The 24,607-nt window shown below is 43.0% G+C and overlaps 2 protein-coding genes across 2 annotated transcripts in view; one reads left to right on the plus strand and one right to left on the minus strand.

The window, feature by feature from the left end:
• Positions 1 to 3,991, minus strand: part of LOC109417971 (U-scoloptoxin(01)-Er1a-like) — a 28,662-nt gene extending 24,671 nt beyond the window's left edge. Inside the window, exon 1 of the mRNA XM_019692116.3 lies at positions 2,416 to 3,991. Coding sequence (XP_019547661.1) covers positions 2,416 to 2,484 — 69 coding nt within the window. The 5' untranslated portion in view covers positions 2,485 to 3,991. The remainder of the gene's footprint in view (positions 1 to 2,415) is intronic.
• Positions 3,992 to 15,610: 11,619 nt separating this feature from the next.
• Positions 15,611 to 20,164, plus strand: LOC134286856 (uncharacterized protein K02A2.6-like). The gene is made up of 3 exons (XM_062848547.1): positions 15,611 to 16,816; positions 16,994 to 19,266; positions 19,339 to 20,164. Exons 1-3 carry the CDS (start codon positions 15,611 to 15,613, stop codon positions 20,162 to 20,164), a joined length of 4,305 nt encoding a protein of 1,434 aa, XP_062704531.1.
• The last annotated feature ends 4,443 nt before the right edge of the window (positions 20,165 to 24,607 follow it).

The following is a 24,607-nucleotide window of genomic DNA, read 5'->3' on the forward strand; positions in this document are numbered from 1 at the left end:
TTGAAATGGTCGCTCAGGATCGACTGACATGACTCCGTGGAATTCCTCTTACACCTCTTTGCATCTGGGCCCCTCAATAGCATAAGGATATGTTCCAGAAAATTTGGACTTTTGGGAATACCGCGTAACCCAATCGTTCTATTCGCATAACCAATCAATAAAAAAAGATGTCTTATTCAAACGAGTTTAAGTTCACTTAAATCGGTTCAAAGTTGAAAAAATATGAGTACTTTTCAGTTTTGAGGGTAGCCGGATACGCTTCCGGCATTCTACGCAATGAAAAACAAGCAAAACTGCAGCCCCTCAACAGCAATTGAATTTTTTTTTTTAATTTTTCAATTACATAGAATAAAGCTGTTTCCTTATAAACATTTTCTGATCTTTTACCTGCTATCCATCGACCTTTTGCTCTACAAGCAATGAAAAAAAACGAATACTTAATCAAATTTCTCATTTTTTGTAATATAGCTAAAAATTAAAATTATTTCATATTCTGATATAATTATGTTATTTTTGCAACTGATTATTTTGTTCAGTTGCAAAAATAACAAAGTTATAACAGAGTTTGTTCTGATTTATTTGTAACAAAACTAGTTACAAAAGATTATAATATATTTTCTTATAATTTAGTTTGAAAAAGTTTGAAACAGTCCATGTCATAACAAAATTATAACATAATTTGTTAGTTATATCACATTAAGATATAATTATGATATATTATTGTTATGTTCATCTAGTCGGGTATGGCCTCCACTTTAGCATCCTATTCTACATCATATATGACTTCGTGATGGCTGAGAATTCTATATATTAAGACCAACATGTTAGAATGCGAACTTCAGTTTCTCTCTTCCCTAATAGGTGTATTTTCAACTATTCATGTACCTATCTTTAAAATAGGTAGATCCGACTTCATCCTCTGGAACGACAGGGAAAACATGTGAAATACAAAATATTTCTGAAAAATCCCATTCAAAACCATCTACAATTTTGGATTCAGCTGTCTGTATTAGCTTCGTTCAAACAAGTTTATTCCATAAGTTTGACATTTTTATCATTGAAATTCACATGTCAAAGGCGGAATCTGGAACGTCCCTTTGAAAACCTTAAAAACCTTCAATATCGTCTGCTATGTTCTCGTTTAGATGTATGCAGGGTACTGCGCCACTTGGGCAGTGGCTGGTATTTTGGGTACTTTTCAGCTACAACTCAGTCAATTTCAGAAATTTAGCAAAACCTCGCGCCGCAGAGCAGGGACTTTGTTTTGTACACATTACAGCACCTCCATGCCACGTAATATACCATACCTCTTATCAAATGTGATACCGTAAGTGTACCATACTTTGCGCACCTAGGGCCTAACTTTGCGCACTTTTCAAAAAATCGTTAAACAGTTTTTCTGGTGCATTATGCAAACTTTTTCCCACGGAATACTAGCTAGTGATATGGGGCATGCACTTTGTCTCAGTTTGGATGTAATGATAAATGGAAGAGGAAGACAAATTGATGAGTGAATATGCAGTTGTTTTCCCTCAAATGCTGTAAATAACGTTGTAGAATGACGTAGGTTTTGTTTCAAAATTTGTTTTAGTTTAGATAGCAATACCATAAAGTATTTGTGCACTCTCAATAATACAATAATAACCAAACTTGTTCCACAACAGAATGTAATATTGAGATGTTATTTAAGGGCTGCATACCAATTGCTTGGTCATAACAAAGTAAGATTGTCCAACAAAACATGTTATGGAAACGTAATGCCTTGATAATTCAATAATAACAAAACAAGATATAAAAACAGGTTTTGTGATTTCGTAGTTATTAATTTGATATTCCCCTCTGCTCGGGCAAACTCGCCAAAAATGGTTTCTTTAGGAATAAACCATGTGAATTTGATCTTTTATTTAGTAATTGTCACGTAAAAATCATAAATAAAAATAAAAAATGAATTTCTACCTTGAAAATATACCATTGCCTAATTGACCCCACAACACCCTAAAATTCCAACATTTCAATAACTTTACTCAATGGGAGTGGGGCGATGGTATCCCAGCGAAATAATCATTAAAATCATAACAAGTGCCGTAAAATAACAGAAATTCACAAATTTTAGGGGGAACTGGGGTAAAACGGGATCTATGAGAAGTTGCCCGTACATGAATCATCCACCAACCAATTCTTGAGAAAATTTGCTTTCGAATAAGCTATTGATGATCACATATGGTCTTGTATTAAAAAAGTTATTAATTTTTTCCACCTTTGGGCTTGATTTTGCCCAATGTGTGTTGGACATTATTGTTTTTTATGAACCAGCTTTTACGCAGCATTACAAAGCTTGAAGAAGCTCAATAAAAACCAAGATCTTCACCACGGCTGTTGTAATAATGTTGGAAATTATCCGAACTAAATAATTACCCCATTTATTTGATGGTTCCTAAGCAGGTATACTCCAAACACCGATACGATGACAATGTACTTCCACATGACGGCAATGCTGGGGCGACGTTCAATCCCTTCTGGCGGACACGGTCACGTGGAGTTCCACTTCGTTGTCCACTTTTTTCCGGCTTGAATTCCTTACTCACTTCTGGGTGGTAGCTCTCCTAGATGACGACAATGATTCAAATGTTTTCACAATTTAATTTGCTTCTTCGGGGTGCACAACAGTTACTTAATACCACTTTGATCCGCTCCGAAAGCACTGACTGTATCATCAACGATTTAACTAATTCGGCTCACTGCTGCAGTTTTCAGGAAGTGGGTAACTGATTCTCTGACGCCACGATTCCAATTCACAACGAACTTTTTTTTTGTGTTACCTATCCTATTCGTTTTGTGTAAACCCACTTCTGTTCCTCATGTGCCGACTTTCGTATAACTTTATGTAACAAATAAACTTCAACCACACCTAAGTATCCGAGAGCCCCTTCAAGTCGATACTCGTCGATCTTCAACGCACTGCTCGTAATTTTCGCTGCTGTTCGGCGGCCTTCTTCACCTTTTCTGCGATGCAGTTTTGTGTTCAGTTCCCGTCTCGCACGATTATGCTTTTGTGCTGCACTTCTGCTTCCAACGATTATGATTATCTGGCTAAGTGGGGTGCGATTTAATCAGCATCTCATTTGCACAAATTTCATCTTCTGCAGATGCACTTCACAAACGTTCCGAACACACTTCTTTCAACCGCAACCACAGCGGATGCTTCGCCCTCACCACGTGGTAGTAATTCACCCTCACAATGAACACACTTGCAAAGTTCAGCCCCTGTGATGACCGATCGAACCGCGTAGATTGATTGATTGATCGATTGGCGAGCTGCTCCCGTTCCAGCGGCGTAACTTCGGACCCCTGAGCGATTCGCGAACTACCGAAACGAGCAGCATAAAACAAGCATCCCCGACGAGATTAGCAGATCAAATGAACATGCACCCCGGCCCGGCGGAGGGATTTATACATTAACACCCCACTGACTGACTAACTTACTGCGACTTGCCGCGAGTTGGAGTCTACTTAGTGCCCAAGACCCCCGGGGCCCCCCAGAGGGTGGTGGTTGGTGGCTGCCGAAGACGAGAGCCTTCTTGCTCGGGTCGATTCTGCCCAAAGCTCCCACGCGCACGATGTGCGACTTATTTGCCCGTCAGAGATGAGTTTTTTTTTCGGTCGGTTGAATCAAGTAGCTAATTCAAGAGGGCAACGGATCATCATTGTTCTGCGGTGGGTCGGTCGGTCGGTGGTTGGTTTTCGTTCGGCGAATTTTGGACGCCCGGCTTGCAGGGAAATTTGTAACACGTTCAAGGCCGCTGGAGCAATGTACGCACTGTGCGCGATGCCGATGGGAGGTTGACATTTTATGTGCCCTGCGATGGTGTCGCTTCACAACTCGCAAAGTAATTTGAGAGTGATTTGGCATGATTTATGCCTCTTTTGCTTTTGGCATTTTTCGTTTAAGCTTTTAGACTGAACTTACGGCCCTCAATGATGTATGTGCTCAAATAGGTTGAATAAGTTTTTGACATGCCGGCATAAATGTGCTGGTGAAAGGGCCATTCTGATCTAAATAAACGAAAACAAAAAATAAATAAAGGCAAATTTAACTGTTGAACCGACTTTTCGAACCCTTTAAGTAGAATACCCTATTTGAATGAGTGTAATCAGTTTTGAACTATTTAATTCCGCCTTCTAATGCTTATCCTACTCCAACTACTCCAAAAGCTCCTTCAGAAATTTCTGCAGAAATACAACCAGGAACTCCTCCAGGGATTCCTCCATCGTCTAGTAATTCCTTCGGGACCCTCCATAAACCGCTCCGAAAGTTCCTTCAAAAACTCCTCCAGAAATTTCTCCAGGAATTCCTCCAGGTATTCCTCCAAAAAATCCTCTTAAAATTTCTGCCAGAATTCCTCCAGAAAGCCTCTGAAGGAATTTTTGGAGGGGTTTATGGAGGGTCCCGAAGAAATTATTTAACAAAATTTTCTGGAGGAACCCCTGGAACCAAACCAGTTTTCTTTGTTTTATTGGAGGTATTCTTGGTATTTCTGCATCCATCATGGTATTTCATCATGCGACACCGCAAATTTCGCAAAATTACGAGAGTAATTCAGAAGAACCAATAGCTATACCACATGTACCACATAAACACCTAGTCTAGTATACGAGATATTCAAATTTTGATTACTCTGGTCATCCGGTGGCCAGTTTTTCTTTGTTTTACTGGATTACGCGCGGCATTCTGCGAAATTTGAGGTGTCGCATGATGGGATTCTTTTAGAATCGAAAAATGGCCATTTCTACCGGTGATTGAAAGGTCCCCAGAACCTGTTCCGAGGTCATCGGGTGACCAGAATCGATTAATAAAGTTTTTCTTTGTTTTACTGGATTACGCACGGCATTCTGCGAAATTTGAGGTGTCACATGATGGGATTCTTTTTGAATCGAAAAATGGCCATTTCTACCGGAGATTCCAAGGTCCCCAGAACCTGTTCCGAGGTCACCGGGTGACCAGAATCGATCAATAAAGTTTTTCATTGTTTTACTGGATTACGCGCGGCATTCTGCGAAATTTGAGGTGTCGCATGATGGGATTCTTTTAGAATCGAAAAATGGCCATTTCTACCGGTGATTGAAAGGTCCCCAGAACCTGTTCCGAGGTCATCGGGTGACCAGAATCGATTAATAAAGTTTTTCTTTGTTTTACTGGATTACGCACGGCATTCTGCGAAATTTGAGGTGTCACATGATGGGATTCTTTTTGAATCGAAAAATGGCCATTTCTACCGGAGATTCCAAGGTCCCCAGAACCTGTTCCGAGGTCACCGGGTGACCAGAATCGATCAATAAAGTTTTTCATTGTTTTACTGGATTACGCGCGGCATTCTGCGAAATTTGAGGTGTCACATGATGGGATTCTTTTTGAATCGAAAAATGGCCATTTCTACCGGAGATTCCAAGGTCCCCAGAACCTGTTCCGAGGTCACCGGGTGACCAGAATCGATCAATAAAGTTTTTCTTTGTTTTACTGGATTACGCGCGGCATTCTGCGAAATTTGAGGTGTCACATGATGGGATTCTTTTTGAATCGAAAAATGGCCATTTCTACCGGAGATTCCAAGGTCCCCAGAACCTGTGCCGAGGTTTCCGGGTGACCAGAATCGATCAATAAAATTTTTCATTGTTTTACTGGATTACGCGCGGCATTCTGCGAAATTTGAGGTGTCACATGATGGGATTCTTTTTGAATCGAAAAATGGCCATTTCTACCGGAGATTCCAAGGTCCCCAGAACCTGTTCCGAGGTCACCAGGTGACCAGAATCGATCAATAAAGTATTTCTTTGTTTTACTGGATTACGCGCGGCATTCTGCGAAATTTGAGATGTCACATGATGGGATTCTTTTTGAATCGAAAAATGGCCATTTCTACCGGAGATTCCAAGGTCCCCAGAACCTGTTCCGAGGTCACCGGGTGACCAGAATCGATCAATAAAGTTTTTCTTTGTTTTACTGGATTACGCGCGGCATTCTGCGAAATTTGAGGTGTCGCATGATGGGATTCTATTAGAATCGAAAAATGGCCATTTCTACCGGAGATTCCAAGGTCCCCAGAACCTGTTCCGAGGTCACCGGATGACCGGTTGACCTAATCAGGTCCGAAATTACATGTTTAGAATAATCTGTTACTAACAACGACAATAACATGCTGTTTTCCAGTCGAAATTATGATCATATGGTAATATTTCGGATCATGCCACACCTAGATCCGCCCCGCAGAAAAGGGGGGAGGGTCACAGGGGGATCCCCGCCAAACCATTGTAAAGCTACACTCTTCCCCTTGATGATGCTTCAAACCGAATGCAATTTGGTGCCCTAGTTTCGGAGAACGAGCCATTTGAAGTCAGAAAGAATCGTCCTGGGCGGTTAAGGGTACAGATACGCTTATTTCGACGACCACTTGTAATCTACCAAGCGAGCTTCTAAAATACGGTGCAGAAGCACTGGTAAGAGCACTACACCACTGGGTCATTACCAAGATTTGGCAGAAGGAAGTATTAGCGGAGGAATGGATGGAAGGTATCGTATGTATGTCCCATCTACAAATAAGGGCGACAGTTTGGATTGCGGGAACTATCGCGCGAATACACTACTGAACGGTGGCCTACAATTTACTCTCTCAAATTTTATGCCGCCGTCTATCACCGATTGCAAGAGAGTTCGTGGGGCAGTATCAAGCTACACTGAACCAAAATCCCCGCCATAAATTGAATGAAAAGTGCTTCATTTGAGCCCCATGCCTAAAATCAGATGATTTGTAGAAGGCCCTCATTCAATTCCAGATCTGACAGATACAAAACAAGCGATATGGAAATCATTCAATGTTATAAGTATAATCATTCTATACGGAATCAAAACAAATCTCGGTAAGGATGATAGTCATTCAAAATCCATCCAGTTTTGCGGTTCAAATATAGATGACAGTCATTGAAAAATCTAATGTTGCTCATATAGGTGTATTCCCTTGAATTTGTTTCAATTCTTCTTCAAATATCCTAGAAAAAATAAAATCACAATCATTTCAACTAGTTTAAGAGAAATTGAGAGTCAATTTCTCTCGTACTACTTGAAACGGTTATGACATTATTTTTCCTAAAATATTTGAAAATAATAACAGAAAAAAATCTAGTCGTAGAATTACGCTTTATTTAAAAAACACAAAACATACACGATTAAAACATTTTATAACTACCATTGAACTGAGCACTGCAAGGGCTCATATCACAGTTCACTGGAATCAGCCAGCAATATTTTTTTCCTTCAACTTAGAGAATTTCAGGCGACCACTTCGACCGCCACATTTGTTTTTATTTCTATCTTAAACTGGTGCGTCAACAACAAAACGAAAAGCCAAACTAAAATAGAATGATTTTCGGAATGGGGCTGTCATGGAATACATTCAGCTTGTTTTCGAATTATGCTCATATGCACATTCTGCCTGTTCATATTTGTCAGACAACTTGCAAAAAATTATAATACAGAAGTCGAACAAAAATCCGACAAAAAATGCATGGAGAATCATTCGATAACGTTTTTAGGAATGATGGATTGAGCACACGATTAAATGAGGAATCATACTGGGGTCGTAAGGATTTTCGTTCTGTGTATTGAATGATTTTCAGTATGAGGCCCATGTAGAAACGATTTCAGATGGTTTTGTGATGATAATCAATCACAACAAACTCTAACTCAAAATTCATTCGTAATTTGTGACGATTCTAATTTTATTACAGGATGATTATCATTGAAGAGAGCGCAGTAAACTCATTTTCGTACAAAATCATTCAAAATTCGGATTCTGCGGATCTGTATCGCCTTGAATGACAAATCATTCTCTGTACGGCGGGAGATTTCGTTCAGTGTAGAGTCATGGGGGTGAACGCGCTACAACGGATCAGATGTTGCCATCCGCCAGGTAATGCAGAAATGCCGCGTATACAACGTGCCCACACATCACTTGTTCATCGATTTCAAATCGGCGTATGATACAATCGATCGAGAACAGCTATGGCAGATTATGCACGAATATGGATTCCCGGATAAACTGATACGGTTGATCAAGGCGACGATGGATCGAGTGATGTGCGTAGTTCGAGTATCAGGGACACTCTCGAGTCCCTTCAAATCTCGCAGAGGGTTACGGCAAGGTGATGGTCTTTCGTGCTTGCTGTTTAGTATTGCTTTAGAAGGTGTAATAAAGAGAGCGGGGATAAACACGAGTGGAAAGATTTTCACGAAGTCTGTTCAGCTGCTTGGTTTCGCTGATGATATTGATATTATAGTTCGCAAATTTGAGACGATGGCGATTAATAATTAATGTGTCGAAGACAAAGAACATAATGGCAAAGGGCTCCAGAGAGGAGTCAGCCAGCCCGCCACCCTGAATTTCTATCGAAGGTGATGCAATTGATGCGGTTAAAGAATGTGTGTACTTGGGCTCGCTGGCAACGACACCAGCAGAGAAATTCAGAGACGCTTTGTGTCAGGAAATCGAGCTTACTTTGGACTCCGCGGAACTTTACGATCGAACTAGTTTCGCAGTCACACGAAGTTAACAATCTACAAAACAAATTTTCGCGGCGTGTTCGCTCAAGTGTTTATCGAATCTCGGCTAATGGCAGTGTAAAATTTATCAAAAAGAAGATTTTAGTTTACTATTACTTTAGAGCTTTTAGTAGAACTTGTTACTTCAGACTCTAGTTTAATTTAAAAACACTTCACTAATACTTTACTTTTGCAAAAGAAAATAAAAAATGAATAACTCTTTTAAAGAAAAACTAGAAAGGACGAGCAAATTCCTTTTAATTCTACTACTGTGCTTATCTTCGGACAGATAGGCCTATTTCGTCTGTGACTTACAGACTTCTTCAGTGTCAAGTGCTCGTATGTCGAGCACTTGACACTGAAGAAGTCTGTAAGTCACAGACGAAATAGGCCTATCTGTCCGAAGATAAGCACAGTAGTAGAATTAAAAGGAATTTGCTCGTCCTTTCTAGTTTTTCTTTAAAAGAGTTATTCATTTTTTATTTTCTTTTGCAAAAGTAAAGTATTAGTGAAGTGTTTTTAAATTAAACTAGAGTCTGAAGATTTTAGTGAAGAAATAGTGCAAATTCTAAACGGTTTTTGTTTTTTTATAAGCTGGTGGTAGTGTTTTCAAAGTGGGATAGTTATTCAACCGCAACCGAAAGTCAAATCCACGGTGGAAGCATTCATCGGTCTGGATCTTCGACCTCAAATCCATCCAAAGCTGCATTAAAGGGAGTATTCAAGGCGAAACTGGATCCATTTCCTCATTTTTTGGTTTTTGATTTTTTATAAAATAACGAAGCAATATTTTCAAAATCGGTTTTCGTGCACATCTAGAGTATGGATCAGGGTATCTCCTTATTATTTTTTTTTTTCGTGGTGGAAAATGTTTTTCGTTTTTGCAGAAACCATTTTTGAACAAAATTTCACAAAAAAATGGTTTCTGCAAAAATGGAAAACATTTCCCACCTCAAAAAAATGCAGAAAATACTTTGATCCATACTCTACATGTGTACGAAAACGTACGAAAAGTGGGCTTCGTGGCCATGCGGCTAAAGGCGTCAGTCATCCAGGCGTTTCGTAAGCCTCGGAGTGTGAGTTCGATTCCCGCTCCAGTTGGGGAAAACTTTTTGTAAAACGGAAAATTCTCCACTGGGCCACTGGGTGTTATGTGTGTTGTCCGTTGTCTAATGTTAGTGCTTGTTCAGTCAGTACAACCTCTGGTTGAAGACGGTGTAGTGTCTTAAAAAAAAACGATTTTGAAAATCAAAAACCAGAAAAATGAGGAAACCCAAGTAACTACGGTGCTGAAGCCTTATTGCATGCAGATATACGGTGTATTTAGAGCAATCATTACTTTGCATGAACACTTAAGATTGATTAAAAGTGGAAATGGCAATTATGCGACTGATTAAAGATTATACCAGTATAATCGTAATTTGATTCTATAATTGCCCATTTCCACTTGAAATCAACCTTTAGTTTGCATGTAAAGTAATGATTGCTCTAAATATACCCTATATCAGCATACAATAAGGCTTCAACACCGTGGTTACTTGGGAATGCTTCCAGTTTCGCCTTAAGTGAATGTTTCTTGAAGAATTTGGGCACCTTTTCTCGCTTCCAACTGGAGAAGGCGGTCGAAAAACTTTTTTTTTTACTTATTCGTTTATTTGGAAGGCTCGGGCGCCACATGGGCATAACTGAGCCGAAATCTTTTGTTTTTACAATGATTTTCATTTTACAATTTATTACTGTCTTAATACTATGTTAGTTTGGGAAGCCGAAGTACTCGCGGCTGTTTCGAGGTTAAGGATTGAAGAAAAAAAAATTGGGAAGGACGGATTTATGGGTTTAAAACTAAATTATTTGCTAACTTATACTAAAACTTTGATGGGACAAATTGTCCATATCTGTAACGGAACCAAAAAGAAAGGACTTTATCGGTAGAAAACGACAAGAAGAGGACAAACGGAAGGGGGTGACGACAGACAGGGGCGAACAACAAAACCAAAAGGCGGACAACAAAAACAAGGAACGTACTACATACATCAAACTCTGACATCAACACGTTTCAAAAACTGGTAAATCAGGTTCATGTATTCCATATCAAGTCCTGCCAACACTTCTCTAACGGGTTTCTGTTGTTTTCCTCGGACCCGGAGAATTTCATGCAGCTCAGATCTGACCTCACGATACTCATTGCATCCCCACATCAGATTGCTTTCTGAGAGCCCAACACGGAAGGTATGTGCGTTCAACAAATAATGGTTGGACATCAACCGACACATTACACGAATGAAATCGCGGCTCAAATCCAACCCTTTGAACCATGGCTTCTTCGACACCTGTGGAATGATGGAGTGCAACCATCTACCCATCTCTCCATCTCTCCATTTGTGTTGCCAGCTGATCAAGGTCTCCTGACGGGCCAATGCAAAAAATTCGTCGAAGGCGATTTGACGCTCGTAAATATCGCCTTCGCTAGCGCCCACCTTAGCCAGAGAGTCCGCTTTCTCATTGCCCGGGATTGAGCAATGTGAAGGGACCCAAGCTATGGTGATGATGTATGAGCGTTTGGACAAAGCACTCAAGACTTGGCGTATTCCTTTCAGGAAGTACGCTGAGTGCTTCATCGGTTTCATTGACCGAACAGCCTCCAGAGAGCTTAGACTGTCGGTAAAAATGAAGTAGTGCTCAGGTGGAAGAGTGCGAATGTACTCTAAGGTGTAGTATATAGCCGCGAGCTCAGCAATGTATACTGAACATGGGTTTTGAAGCATGAAGGTGGCGCTATGAAATTCGTTGTAGATACCGACTCCAGTCGAATCATCGGTTTTGGAACCATCTGTGAAGAACTGTCTGGCCCCGCTAACATGCTCGAACTTACTTGCAAAAATTTGTGGAATACCTATGGAACGAAAAGATTCCGGTATACCGGTGATCTCATCCTTCATAGAGAGATCAAAATCTACAGAGGAGCTGTCGAAGTCTGAGAAGTTGTCACGATTGGTGTTAACCGGAGATGGGCTTACCTCCAGCGTCGTGTACCAGTAGTACACACTCATAAAACGAGTTTGGGGATTCTGTTCGAGCAGCTGTTCGAAGTTTTCTATGACTAACGGATTCACAACCTCGCATCGGATGAGGAACCGGAACGACAACTCCGCAAAGCGGTCTGTCAGAGGCTGTACACCAGCAAGTACTTCTAAACTCATTGTGTGAGTCGAGTTCATGCAACCTAACGCGATCCGAAGGCAACGGTACTGAACCCGTTGAAGCTTCAGCAAGTGTGTTTTCGCCGCGGATTGAAAACAGAAGCTACCGTATTCTAAAACCGATAGAATGGTTGTTTGGTACACTGCCGTGCCCAAGTAACAATATGACAACCTTTCAGCTTTCATGCCGATTTATAAAGGTTTAATTGGAACAACATACGTGCTGCTTTGCTTATTTGCAGCATTTAAGAATGCAAAGCAATGACTTTTAAAAACTTTTCTTCTAGCTGTTTCCAAAACCGTATGTAGCTCAATAATAAAATATAACATAAATTGGTTTTAACACTTAATTTAACACGGCATTGTAAACCTCCATAAAACCATTCTATAAAACTATCGAGTTTAGTTTTATGGAAGCAATTATGAAATATTCTACAAAAGTGTTCAGTAAGTATAAATGCCGCTACAAAACCAAACAGCCAACCACCGAATCAGCCGTCATCAACATGGCCATCATTCTTATTTACTGATATTTGATCCCATCTCCGCGATGGTGCTAATTTTTGGAAGTTGGAATAACCTGGTTAACTGCAGGAGCTTGATAAACACTCGGATTACATTGCGCGACACAACCACCACCAGTTTGAAGATTTTGAAGACGACAGAATCCAATGTTCAACATGAGCGGCAAGTCGTTGTAGAAGGAGAGGAGGTTTTTCCCAAAATCTTACCTGGCGCAGTTGTTGATGACTCCACGGTGCGGTGTTTGCTTGCGATGCCTGGTAAAATGGTAGACGTTTAGGGCAGCCGCGATATGTAGCATTTTTATATAAAGAAATCAAATAATGATGTAATTACTACAATGAGAGCGAATAATTTTCGCGAAACATAATTCCAATGTAAACAATGCGCTTGAGCTGTCAAATTTCATCTGTTTGCTGTTTGGCCATCATATAAGCAGAAAAAAAGCTAATCGGGCTTAGATTGGCTTTAAAAGCAACATTATTGCATTAATACTACTTTCACAAATGCGGTTTCTAATCTTTTTGCATTAGAAGATTCTTTTATGAAAGCAAAGTAGCAATGTTAATGAAAATTATAATTTAGCCTCCGCCATGATGGTTGTACTGCTTTTACAGATTTATTTTGAAAAGAAGATTGTATTTCCATGCAACAATTCGTATTATTGAACTAAATTTTGGACATGACTTGGTTGTAGCTGTAAATAAAATAGCAGTTGGAGTGCTTCGGTGAACTTTAGTAAAAATTTCCACTCGACAGATTTTTTCTTTTCCAAAAAATATTATGGAACAACAACGATTTCAGAAGGGGCACTTGTTTTTCAGGTGATTTTCGACACTTTACACAGTAAATTCTGTAGGGCCATAGAAATTGAGACGCTACATGATAATTAACTTCCCTCGAAATTTGGCGAGTCTGAAGCTCCACTGGAATATTTTTTTCCAAAATAAATTTATCGAAGCGAAGTGTAACTTATGAATTTTGCTATAATGTTATCAATAATGCCCTCGTTAGTGAAAACAGCATTGAAGGCTGCTGTTGAAGTGGCATAGAAAGGGTTATTATAAATGTCAAACAACTTTTCTAGGTGTTGCATTTGGCATTCTTCATAACCTTCTCCAGGATGGGCCAACTAGTCGGATTCTACTCTTCATGAGGTTTTCATAGAAGCTTTGAAGATGGTTTTGCCTTGATGAGAGTTTTGTCAACATGGATTTATAAAAACCTTGTAGAACTGCATAAAACTTAAAATGTTACTTGGGTGTGCAGCATATTTGTCCCATATTAATAGGGATTCCCATAGAACATGGGACAACTATGATGCACACGGCAGTACAGCCTGATCAGATCTTCCGGGTGTGCTCCCCACCATGTTCCGGTAATAGTTCGCATAAAGTTGATTCGTTTTTGGCATTTCTGTATCAGATACACAATGTGCTTCCCCCAGGTGCATTTGGAATCGAACCAGACGCCGAGGTATTGGGAAGACATGCTATGAGTGATTGTCTTACCCATCAGAACGAGCGGAAACTTAGCCGGTTTGGGTTTTTTAGAAAAGACAACCATCTCAGTTTTCTCCGGAGAGAACTCGATACCCAGCTTGAGAGCCCAAGTAGACAAATTGTCCAAAGTATCCTGTAGTGGTCCTTGCAGATCGACTGCTATTGATCCCGTTACAGAAACAACACAGTCATCCGCAAGCTGTCTTAACGTGCAGTTTTCCATGAGACAATCATCTATGTCTCTGACATAAAAGTTGTAAAGAAGGGGGCTTAGACATGAACACTGGGGGAGGCCCATGTAGCTAATTCGTGAAACTGTCAAGTCACCATGAGCAAAACTCATCTGCTTCTCAAACAGCAAATTATACAAAAAATTGTTCAGAATTGGTGAAAGGCCACTTTCGTGTAGTTTGTCGGAAAGAACATTCGACACAAACTGAATCAAAAGTGTGCGGTATTAATACCCCTCGGTCAGAGGTAATGGTTGTTTGCTATAAAACCCGAACACCATTCGGGCGACTGCACAAGAGCTTGAGGCAATCGGGTCCCGAACTCAACACAGCAACGAGAGCTCGCGGCAGACGCGACTCGGCCTCTTTCCATTTGGACCATCGACGCGAGCGGACGCATCAGCAGGTAACATACCAGCGGCTTCACAGCCGCACCAAAACGGCTGGTCAAATGGCGGATTGTCCATTGGCGAACCTGCCAGTTTAACCTGAGATATTTTCCGACAAAAATGGCAAAATGCAATTGTTTTAAGAGTTCCAAAGTAAGTAGTTTCGGTTTGTGGCAATTATGCCGCAAGGTGTTCTAGAAGAATACCGGAAATCGGTTGAAAATTTCGTGTACTTGAACGTAACGAAACCACGTGTAATGCGCTTGAGCTGGTTTGCAGTTGAGTTTTTCTGCAAGGTGTTCTCGAAGAATACCGGAATTCAATGATTTGTTTGCGCTTGAGTTGGTTTGCAGTTAAGTTTTTCTGCAAGGTGTTCTCGAAGAATACCGGAATTGAATGATTTTTTTTTTCTTTCGGGTTCAGAATCCCGTTTGATGCGATTGTGCTGGGTTGCAGATAGTTTACTGCAAGGTGTTCTCGAAGAATACCGGAACATATTGTTGCTAGGAACGATTCCTTGAGCATGGAAATATGGCTGGTTTTTTGTTTGGTTTGCAGCGGAGGATGTTGAAAGGTGTTCTAGAAGAATACCGGACTGCGTTTTTTGTAGGTTAGTGTGCTGCAAGGTGTTCTAGAAGAACACCGGATCGAATCGTTTGGAACGATTTTGCATGGCGTCGGTTTGTGGCTGGTAGTGCCACAAGGTGTACTGGAAGTACACCGGAACTTTGATCTGAGACACGTGCTTCCATAGATTCATAGGTAAACATGTTAGAAAAATGAAATTCGAAATTTCATTAAGTTTGATTTCATATTGATATGATGGATACCAGGAAAACACCGAAATGTTGCTTGATGCACGATTTATTTGCTTATGCAAATATCCCAGGAAAGGACCGTCAATGTATAGGCTGAACAACAGAAAGAAGAATCATTGAAGTACTAGTGCTAGTATTTTTTTTTGTGCACGACGAAATTGTATCCTGAGATAGATTGACGTATTTCGTGAACAAGAACAGCTGGTGAAAAAGGCCCTTGAATTCGTTTATATGACTTTGGAACTAACAACCTAATTGCAAAATTTGTCCGAAAATAGTCGGTGATTTTTCATTTGAAAATCTTGATTGAGTGAACTAACCGGTCACGTTTTCTCGTTTTTTTTTCCATAGAATATAACATGTATAGCGGTGGAAGATATGTTCTGGCTCCGAATGCCGAGGATGGCTCGGATATTAGTGAGGCGAGTGAATATCAAAGCGACAGTAACTCCGTTTGTTCTGACGACCTAGAAGTGGGGGCTCATGAGACCGTCGAAACCGAGGAACGTGCTGTGTCTGAAAAAATGACCCATTTGGAGAAAACGGTCGTAGAAAATCATCCGTGCGAAGCAAATCCGATGATAAACCAAACCACGAGCCACACCGGATACACCGAGAAGCATGATGTTGGATCATCTGTGTACCCTGGACCCTCGGACAAGGGAAGTAACATCCGTTGGGATCTTATTCCAAAATTTCCGAAGGACATTCCGTCGAGCAAGCTGTGGGAGAACTGGCAAGCATTCATCGGGAATTTCGAAACAGCTGCATCTCTATCAACGTTTGGCAGTTCAGTCGACCGTGCAAAGTTGCTCTACTTGTCGCTCGGGAAAGATTTGCAGGATATTATCAGCGCTGCAAATCTGCAACCGGATTACCGTGATCCAAGATGTTATGCGACTCTCGTTTCGAAAGTAAACAACTATTTCAAGTCGATGACTGACACGGCTGCGGAACACGAGGCATTCCAGGCCATGCGTCAAGCGAAGGGAGAAACTATAATCACTTTCCACGCACGGCTGACACAGAAAGTTCGGTTGTGTGGCTACAGCCCTGGGGACCAAACTCGTTTTGTGCTTGCCCAGCTCCTGAAGGGCATGCGGAACCGGGAGTTAGCGACAGCTGGAAGGACCTACGGACATGATGCAGACTACATCCTGAAAGCAGCTTCACGAGTCGAAGCGTTCGAAGTTGACGAACAGGCTGCGGAACAAAGCCCACAGAACATTCTAGCTATCACCAGAAAACGAGATCATAGCCGTGAGAGGGAACCATTTCGGAAGATGCGGAAAGTCGAAGAAGGCAGGGGATTCGAAAGGACGAAAACGAAAGGACCATTCCAAGATTATCGTCAGGGACAGCGGTCGCGCTGCTGGAGGTGTGGTTACCTGTCCCACAAACGGGATACCTGCCCAGCATTGGATAAAGCATGCAACACTTGTGGACGAATTGGCCATTTCAGCGTGACTTGTCGCAAGAAACCCAAAACTGGGATCAACAGTGTCGACGAAAAACCACGTAACGGTCCCCTACCTGGATGGGGCAAAGGATCAAACGATGAACAGGTATAAGTCAAATGCATAACTCGATGTGTGGATTAAATAAAGACAACATACTATAGAAATAGAATTGCAAACTCTAGAGTCATTTCACCACCTTTTGATTTAGTTGACGAACACCAATTTACTTGGGTAAAATTGTTCCCCTTACTTGGTTCTTTTTCGTTTTTCTTCTTGTTTTAGCAAATTGACACAGTTGTGTCTTTGGGTGATGCAATCATTCGTTGCCGTCTTGGTTCGTCCAGGCCATACAATTTCCTCGTTGATTCAGGTGCCGATGTCAATATAGTGGGCGGAACGGATTGGATATGTTTGGAAAAGGAGTTACGATGCGGAATGGCTAAATTAGAGCCAGTTGCCGTAGTAAGGGAGCTGCGAGCATATGCGGTAGACGCTCCTATGCAAATACGGTGTGCCTTTAAAGCGGAGGTAGAAGTCGTAGATGCGGAAAAACCGAGAGTGACCGCAGAATTTCTTGTAGTAGATGAAGGTCGACGGTCGTTGCTCGGGCGACGCACGGCATGTGAGTTGAAGCTGTTGAAGGTGGGACTCTCGGTGAACAGTTGCGAGCAGTATACTACCACAGGAATCTTTCCAAAAATGCCAGGAGTGAGGGTCAAGTTCAGTGTGGACTCGTCAATACCACCTGAAAGGAACGCATACTACAATGTCCCTGCGGCGTTCAGGGAAGCAGCCAGGAAGCGCCTCGAGGACATGGAAGCTTGCGGCATTATCGAACGGGTCACTAGAGCACCACAGTGGATAAGTGGCATGTCAGCGGTGCCTAAAGGCAAGAACGACTTTCGACTAGTGGTCAACATGCGGGACCCAAACAAGGCGATAAAAAGGGAGTATTTCCGTATGCCACTAGTAGATGAGATGAAGGTGAAACTTCACGGTGCCAAGTTCTTTACAAAGTTGGACCTTAGTAACGCCTACTACCACCTTGAGCTTTCTAAAGATTCACGCGACCTCACGACATTCTTGTCAGAAAACGGAATGTACCGTTTCACGCGCCTGATGTTCGGCGTAAACTGCGCTCCCGAAATTTTTCAACGGGAGATGAGCCGGCTTCTGGAGGGAGTGGACAATCTAATAGTGTACATCGACGATGTCCTGATATTCGCGGAAACGTTGGATAAACTTAGGGAAACGACCAACCTAGTCTTGAGAATACTTCGTGCAAACAACTTAACCCTCAACGTACAGAAGTGTGAATTTGACAAAAGTTTCATTGTATTCCTGGGCCATGGACTGGATGAGAATGGATTCCATGTGGATGAAACGAAAGTAAAAGCAATCCGACAGTTTCGACCCCCAGCTAATGTCTCCGAGCTCAAAAGTTTTCTTGGGCTGGCATCTTATGTCAGTCCTTACATCAAGGACTTTGCAGATATTTCGAGCATCCTGTGGGCCGCCACCACCAATAAAAGTTGGGAATGGGGACCGAAACAACTTGCTTCATTCGAAACAATTAAGGAACAAATCACACGATGTACTACGACGCTGGGATATTTTGCCGAAAACGAGAGAACGATCTTATATACAGATGCATCGTCGAACGCTCTAGGAGCGGTACTAGTACAGGAAGGTTTGTCCAAGTCTCCTCGTATTATAAGTTTTGCGTCGAAGGCACTCACGGATACCGAGAAAAGGTACGCACAGAACCAGCGTGAAGCTCTGGCCACAGTGTGGGCTGTGGAACATTTTTCGTTCTTCCTTCTAGGCCGACATTTCACGTTGAGAACCGACGCACAAGGCGTCACTTTCATATTGAATCGTTCGAGAGAGAACTCCAAGAGAGCCCTAACACGAGCGGATGGGTGGGCCCTTCGTCTGAGTCCTTATAGCTACGACGTGGAATATATCCGAGGTAGAGACAACATTGCCGATCCATCCTCGCGGTTGTACACCGGCAACGATGACGCGTTTGATGAGCAACACAGCCCCTGGGAAATAGCAACCTTGGAAGCAAATTCTGTAGGATTCTTGACGGAAGAAGAGTTGCGAGAAGAAACCGCAATCGACGAAACTCTTCAGAAGGTGATCGATTCACTAGAAACCCGCATCTGGCCAAAAGAACTTAGCCGATTCGAAAGTGTAGCAGGTGAGCTTTCACTCAACGATGGAATTTTGGTAAAGAATGGTTGCGCTGTAGTTCCCACAAAACTGCGGGAGAAAACTCTGAGCCTAGCTCACGATGGACATCCGATGACTGCAAAGCTCAAAAGTATCTTTCGTGAGCGTGTGTGGTGGCCCGGACTATCTACGGATGCCGAGGAGTGGGTGAAAACCTGCCAGACCTGCGCGACGAATGGACGACCCGAAAAGCCAACCCCCATGAAAAGGATCCTCGCTCCTCAAACGGTTTGGGAAAGTATTGCAGTGGATTTCAATGGAACATACGCGAGATACGGAGGCGTTTCAATTTTGCTGATTGTTGACTACCGGTCCAGGTATGTTTTACTTCATTTATGTTTCGTGAATTTTCCAGTTTTTTTTTCTTTCCGTTCTGTTCTTGCTAATAGGTATTTGATTGCCCGGCCGGTCAAATCTACAAGTTTTGAACAGACAAAACATGTCCTTGAAGAAGTATTTGCTCGTGAAGGTTTTCCGAAAAATATTCGGTCCGACAACGGACCACCATTCAATGGTGAAGAGTACCGAGCGTACTGCGCCGATCGTGGCATTGAGGCCGTGTTTTCAACCCCCCTGTTTCCACAACAGAACGGGCTTGTTGAAAACTACATGAAGCTTGTCAATAAGGCAATGGCTTCTGCAGTTGGCAACGGGTCCTGTTTCAAGGAAGAGCTACAAGCTGCTGTCAATGCCCACAATGCGTCAGCTCACTCGGTTACTGGCCTTCCACCTGAGGAAATAATGATGGGCCGTAAAATAAAACGTAGACTCCCTTTGCTGCACCATGAAACAGTAAAATATGACGAGGACCTATTCGAGCGCAGAGATAAGGAGCAGAAGATGAAGGCTAAGATCCGTGAGGATACTAGAAGAGGAGCGCGAGCATGCCGTTTGAATCCGGGGGACACGGTCATCATCGAGCGGTTGAACCGCGCCAAAGGGGACAGCAGGTTTGACACTCAAAAATACACCATCATCAAGAACGACAACGGAAGCCTCACTCTGCAAAACGATCACGGCCAGATTGTTAAACGGCATGTGACCCAGACTCGGAAGGTTGGACCTTGGCGCACATCCAATGACAATTCCAATGATGCACCTCAACTTAGCTCAAGCACCAAACAAAATCCTGAATCGAGCATTTCCGAACGACCACGCAGAACAAGAACGATGCCCTCCTACATGAAGGATTACGTGCAGGCAATAGAAAACTAACGGGAAATATCTAGGCCGTAAACATCACTTGAATTTCTTTTCTTCCACTATTGCTGTTTTATAATATTGGTGAACATTTCCTAAAAAAATAAACAATTATTTTACCTATATATAAATTGCATTGTCGGGGATGAAAGGATGGGTAATGGATATAAACACTCTTGTTTATGCGTTTTTTATATGACTGGTTGTTTACAAACCTTCACTAAAGCTAAAGAAAACGAATAAAAGAAAGGAAATTAGAGGAATGATGCCGTTATTTACAGACCGATCGGATCCCAGCAAAACGATAACTGTAAACAAAACTGCACCACCTCATCAGCGGACAAAGTTTTTGACAAGTCAAAGGCAAAAAAAAAAGTGTGAGTAGTGCTGAATTGTATGTCGACCATGTCGACGATGTCAATTGCCGACGTAAATCAAGCGTAATATATGAAAACGACTGATGTTCATCATTCAACAAAAAAAACAGAAATAAGTTAATAACTTTCATGATGATAAAAATGAAGTTAAAACTTTATTATTTTAATGTGGGAGGGGGATGTGCGGTATTAATACCCCTCGGTCAGAGGTAATGGTTGTTTGCTATAAAACCCGAACACCATTCGGGCGACTGCACAAGAGCTTGAGGCAATCGGGTCCCGAACTCAACACAGCAACGAGAGCTCGCGGCAGACGCTACTCGGCCTCTTTCCATTTGGACCATCGACGCGAGCGGACGCATCAGCAGGTAACATACCAGCGGCTTCACAGCCGCACCAAAACGGCTGGTCAAATGGCGGATTGTCCAAAAAGCCCCCTTAATATCCAAAAACACTGAGCCCATTTGCTGCTTTTGAGCAAAGGCAAGCTGAATTTCTGAAGAAAGCAACGCAAGACAGTCGTTCGTCCCTTTGCCTCTGCGGAAACCAAACTGTGTATCTGACAACATGCCATTCGATTCAACCCATTTGTCCAGTCGAAAGAGAATCATCTTCTCCAACAGCTTCCGTAGACAAGACTACATCGCGATTGGACGGTACGAATTATGATCCGACGCGGGTTTCCCGGGTTTTTGAACAGCTATCACCCTCACTTGTCTCCAGTCATCCGGAACGATGTTGTTATCCAGGAACTGATTGAACAAGTTCAACAAGCGCCTCTTAGCGACGTCGGGGAGGTTTTTAAGCAAGTTGAACTTGATTCGATCCATTCCTGGAGCGGAATTGTTACATGAAAGAGGAGCAAGTGAGAATTCAATCATTGAAAACGGCCTATCCATGTCGTCCCTATCGTCGGAAACATCACGAATTATTCGCTCCACGGGCACGGAATCTGGACAAACTTTATTTGCGAACTTGAGGATCCATCGAGGAGAGGTTTCTCGATCCTCGTTGACCGACGACGCGTTACGCATTCTTCTACCGACGTTCCAAAGAGTTCTCATCGAAGTCTCGCGCGACAAACCCTCGACGAACCGACGCTAGTAACCGCTTTTCTTCGCCTTGATCAAGTTCTTGAACTTACTTTCAAGGGAAGCGAACGGCTTGAAGTTTTCGACCGAACCGCGTTTCCGAAACTCTTTGAACGCCGCGGATTTCTCGCGATAGATTTCTGTACACTCACTATCCCACCACGGATTGGGGGGTTTCCTGCGAACCGACGTACCTGGCACTGGTCGACGTTGTGCCTGAAGCGCGCTACTGATGATCAGTTCTGATAGAAACTGATACTCTTCCCGCGGTGGAAGGACTTCTACCTATTGCTCACCGTCGATAATTGCTTCTGCGTACTTCTCCCAGTCAATGTGCTTGGTGAGATCGTAGGCGATGTCGATAGATGGAGGTTGATGTGACCCATTGGAAATAGAAACAACAATCGGCAGATGATCACTACCATGAGGATCCTGGATAACCTTCCATGTACACTCCAGCGATAGTGAGCTCGAACAGATTGAGAGGTCTAATCGGCTGTTTCTAGGGCTGCCATCTTGAGCTGGAGGTGCCACTCGTGTAACTTCTCCGGTATTCAAAATTGTCATGTTGAAGTCGTCGCAGAGGTCATATATCAACGTTGAACGGCTGTCATCGTACAGTTCCCCCCAGCCTGTACCATGGGAGTTGAAATCTCCCATGAGCAGTCGAGGCTCGGGCATAACCGAGCAGATGTGGGCGAGATCCCTGCGAGATATTGCAGTTCTCGGTGGAAGATATATGGAGGCAACACTGAGGGTTTTACCTCGGATAGTTACCTCACATGCGACGGCTTCAATGCCTGTCATCGGATGAAAATCGACTCTGTAAAATGAGTGCTGCTTCTTGATCCCTAGAAGCACCCCTCCGTACGAGTCGGATCGATCAAGGCGAATGATATTATAATCGGGAAAAGGTAAGGTTACATCAGGTGTCAGCCATGTTTCGGATAGTGCAAAAACATCGCATTGTAAATTGTTAACTAAAAATTCAAAAACGTCTAATTTCGGTGTAATACTGCGACAGTTCCAGTGTAGAACCGAAATCGTATCTTCGACCTCGGTGGTTAAATTAGCCATCGAAAGATACGATTGTCGCAAGGAGGGGCATTTTAGAAGCCAACTGCTTCAAAAGTGGGGTCACACAAGGAAGAAGTCCTTTTACAATGTTCTTCACGGAATCTGAAGCATTGAAGAAGCTGAGGATGATGTCTACGATGCCAGAGAGCGTAAACAATGGCGCACCCTGAGGTTGCTCCTGGTGCTCCGAATGCTGTCTTCCGGTTGAGAATTCGAAAAACGTGGGACATCTGGGATTTTAGATGTTCCCGGGAGTGATGGAAAGTCTCGTTCGTCCTGGATTTTGAATCCCGGAGGGGAACGTTTTGTGACTTTCTTACCACTCTTGAAATTTGTCATGGTGGGTTGGGGGTCGCTGCTAGGCAGATTCCGAGGTTTTTTGGTGGGTCTCTGGAGCCTCATCCGTTTCCTCGTTTCACCCTTGAAAACAAAGGGAACCCCGTCCCCGACCTCAGAGTCAGATCCCTGATCATCGAGAGATAAAGACGAGTAGATGTTACGGGATTCAACGGTCGGAGCAGCTTTTTTCAGCATTTCGGCGTAGCTTCGCCGTCCGTGATCGCTGCTGCAACGATCGTTTTTGATGTTTTTTCTGCTGTATGTACCTTGGGCAAGCAATCAGATCATGTGGACGGTCACTGCCACAATAAACACACTTGGGCGGCGATTTACACGCACCGTCCACATGTCTCTCCCCGCATGTTGCACAGCGAGGTTTATTGCTGCAGTACTGAGCGGTGTGACCCAGCTGCTTGCAATTGATGCAATTCATTACCTTCGGTACATACAGCCTCACAGGTAGCCGAAGTTTGCCAATCGCCAGCAGATCTGGTAATGCAGATCCGGAGAAGGTCACAAAAAAATCATCAGATGGTGTGTAAACCTTCTTCTCGCCCTCCTGGGAGACCGAATGCAGTTGCCGGCAATCCAGTATCTGGACAGGAGGTAGAGAAGGGTTATGGAAACGACCACAACCTTGCATGATCGTTTCGCAGGTCAAAGATGCGTCGGCGACCTTCCCCGAAATCTCTATCGACGCGCTCGGAAGGTAAACGAAGTACTCAAGAGTAAACAACTCGCAGGCCACAATCTCATTAGCGTGTTTTCGGTCGCCTACTGTCACCCGAAGCTTAGCTGTACCGACCATGTCAATGGAGACAACGGAAGAATACCGCTTAGTCAGATCCTTGCTGATTTGAACGGTGTTCAAACGTTTGCCTTTGGGTCGGAAGAAAACAACATATGGCCCGCCAAAGTCGGGAGGGTAGGCCTTGAGGCGGGGGGACGTCGAAACAGATTTACTGTTGGTGTCCATTGGAGAAGCACCAGGGTGAAGGGAATCAAAGGGGTTAGCATTTATATCGCCTTGTTGGCTCGAGCAATCCGATGCCAATAACAAAGCTTCATTGATACGACGTACCCCGCCATCGTCATCATCGCCCATTGTGGTAGTTAACTACCACCACGGGGCACTCAAAAACCTTAAACTAACACTATCACGGGGACGAGAAATAATCAAAAAAACAAGGGACAAAATTAACGCTACAGGAAAAGTGAGAAAAAACTGCTTATGTACCAAATTAAATCTAATCAAGGAGTCAGTGGAGAGGGGGGAACAACGAGATGTAACTTTATGTACTTATCTTTGTGCACTCTGTTTGGCCACAGGCTCGACGACGACAGGTCCAAGCGATCGGATGGCCCGCACAGGGAGGAAGCGAGCTGCTGCTGAGCGGCCGTCGTTGGTGTGCGTGGGTTGAACGCTCTCTGCTCTTCTCTCGGTGGGTTGCTGCTGTCGACGACGATGAGCTTGGGTACTCACTGGAAGAAGCCGATCACGGCCGCGCGAGCGGCGCGGTGTGCGGGGGGTGCTTCACTGCTGTACTCGATAATCGGACAATGCGCCACGTGAT

Source organism: Aedes albopictus, chromosome 2 (assembly GCF_035046485.1).
Source record: "Aedes albopictus strain Foshan chromosome 2, AalbF5, whole genome shotgun sequence".
NCBI classification, from domain to species: Eukaryota; Metazoa; Arthropoda; class Insecta; order Diptera; family Culicidae; genus Aedes; species Aedes albopictus.

Coding starts and splice junctions, on each gene's coding strand:
- LOC134286856 (XM_062848547.1), top strand. CDS start 15,611: ATGTATAGCGGTGGAAGATATGTTCTGGCTCCGAATGCCGAGGATGGC. Junction 16,817..16,993: donor AAGGATCAAACGATGAACAG/GTATAAGTCAAA, acceptor TTCTTGTTTTAG/CAAATTGACACAGTTGTGTC. Junction 19,267..19,338: donor ATTGTTGACTACCGGTCCAG/GTATGTTTTACT, acceptor TCTTGCTAATAG/GTATTTGATTGCCCGGCCGG.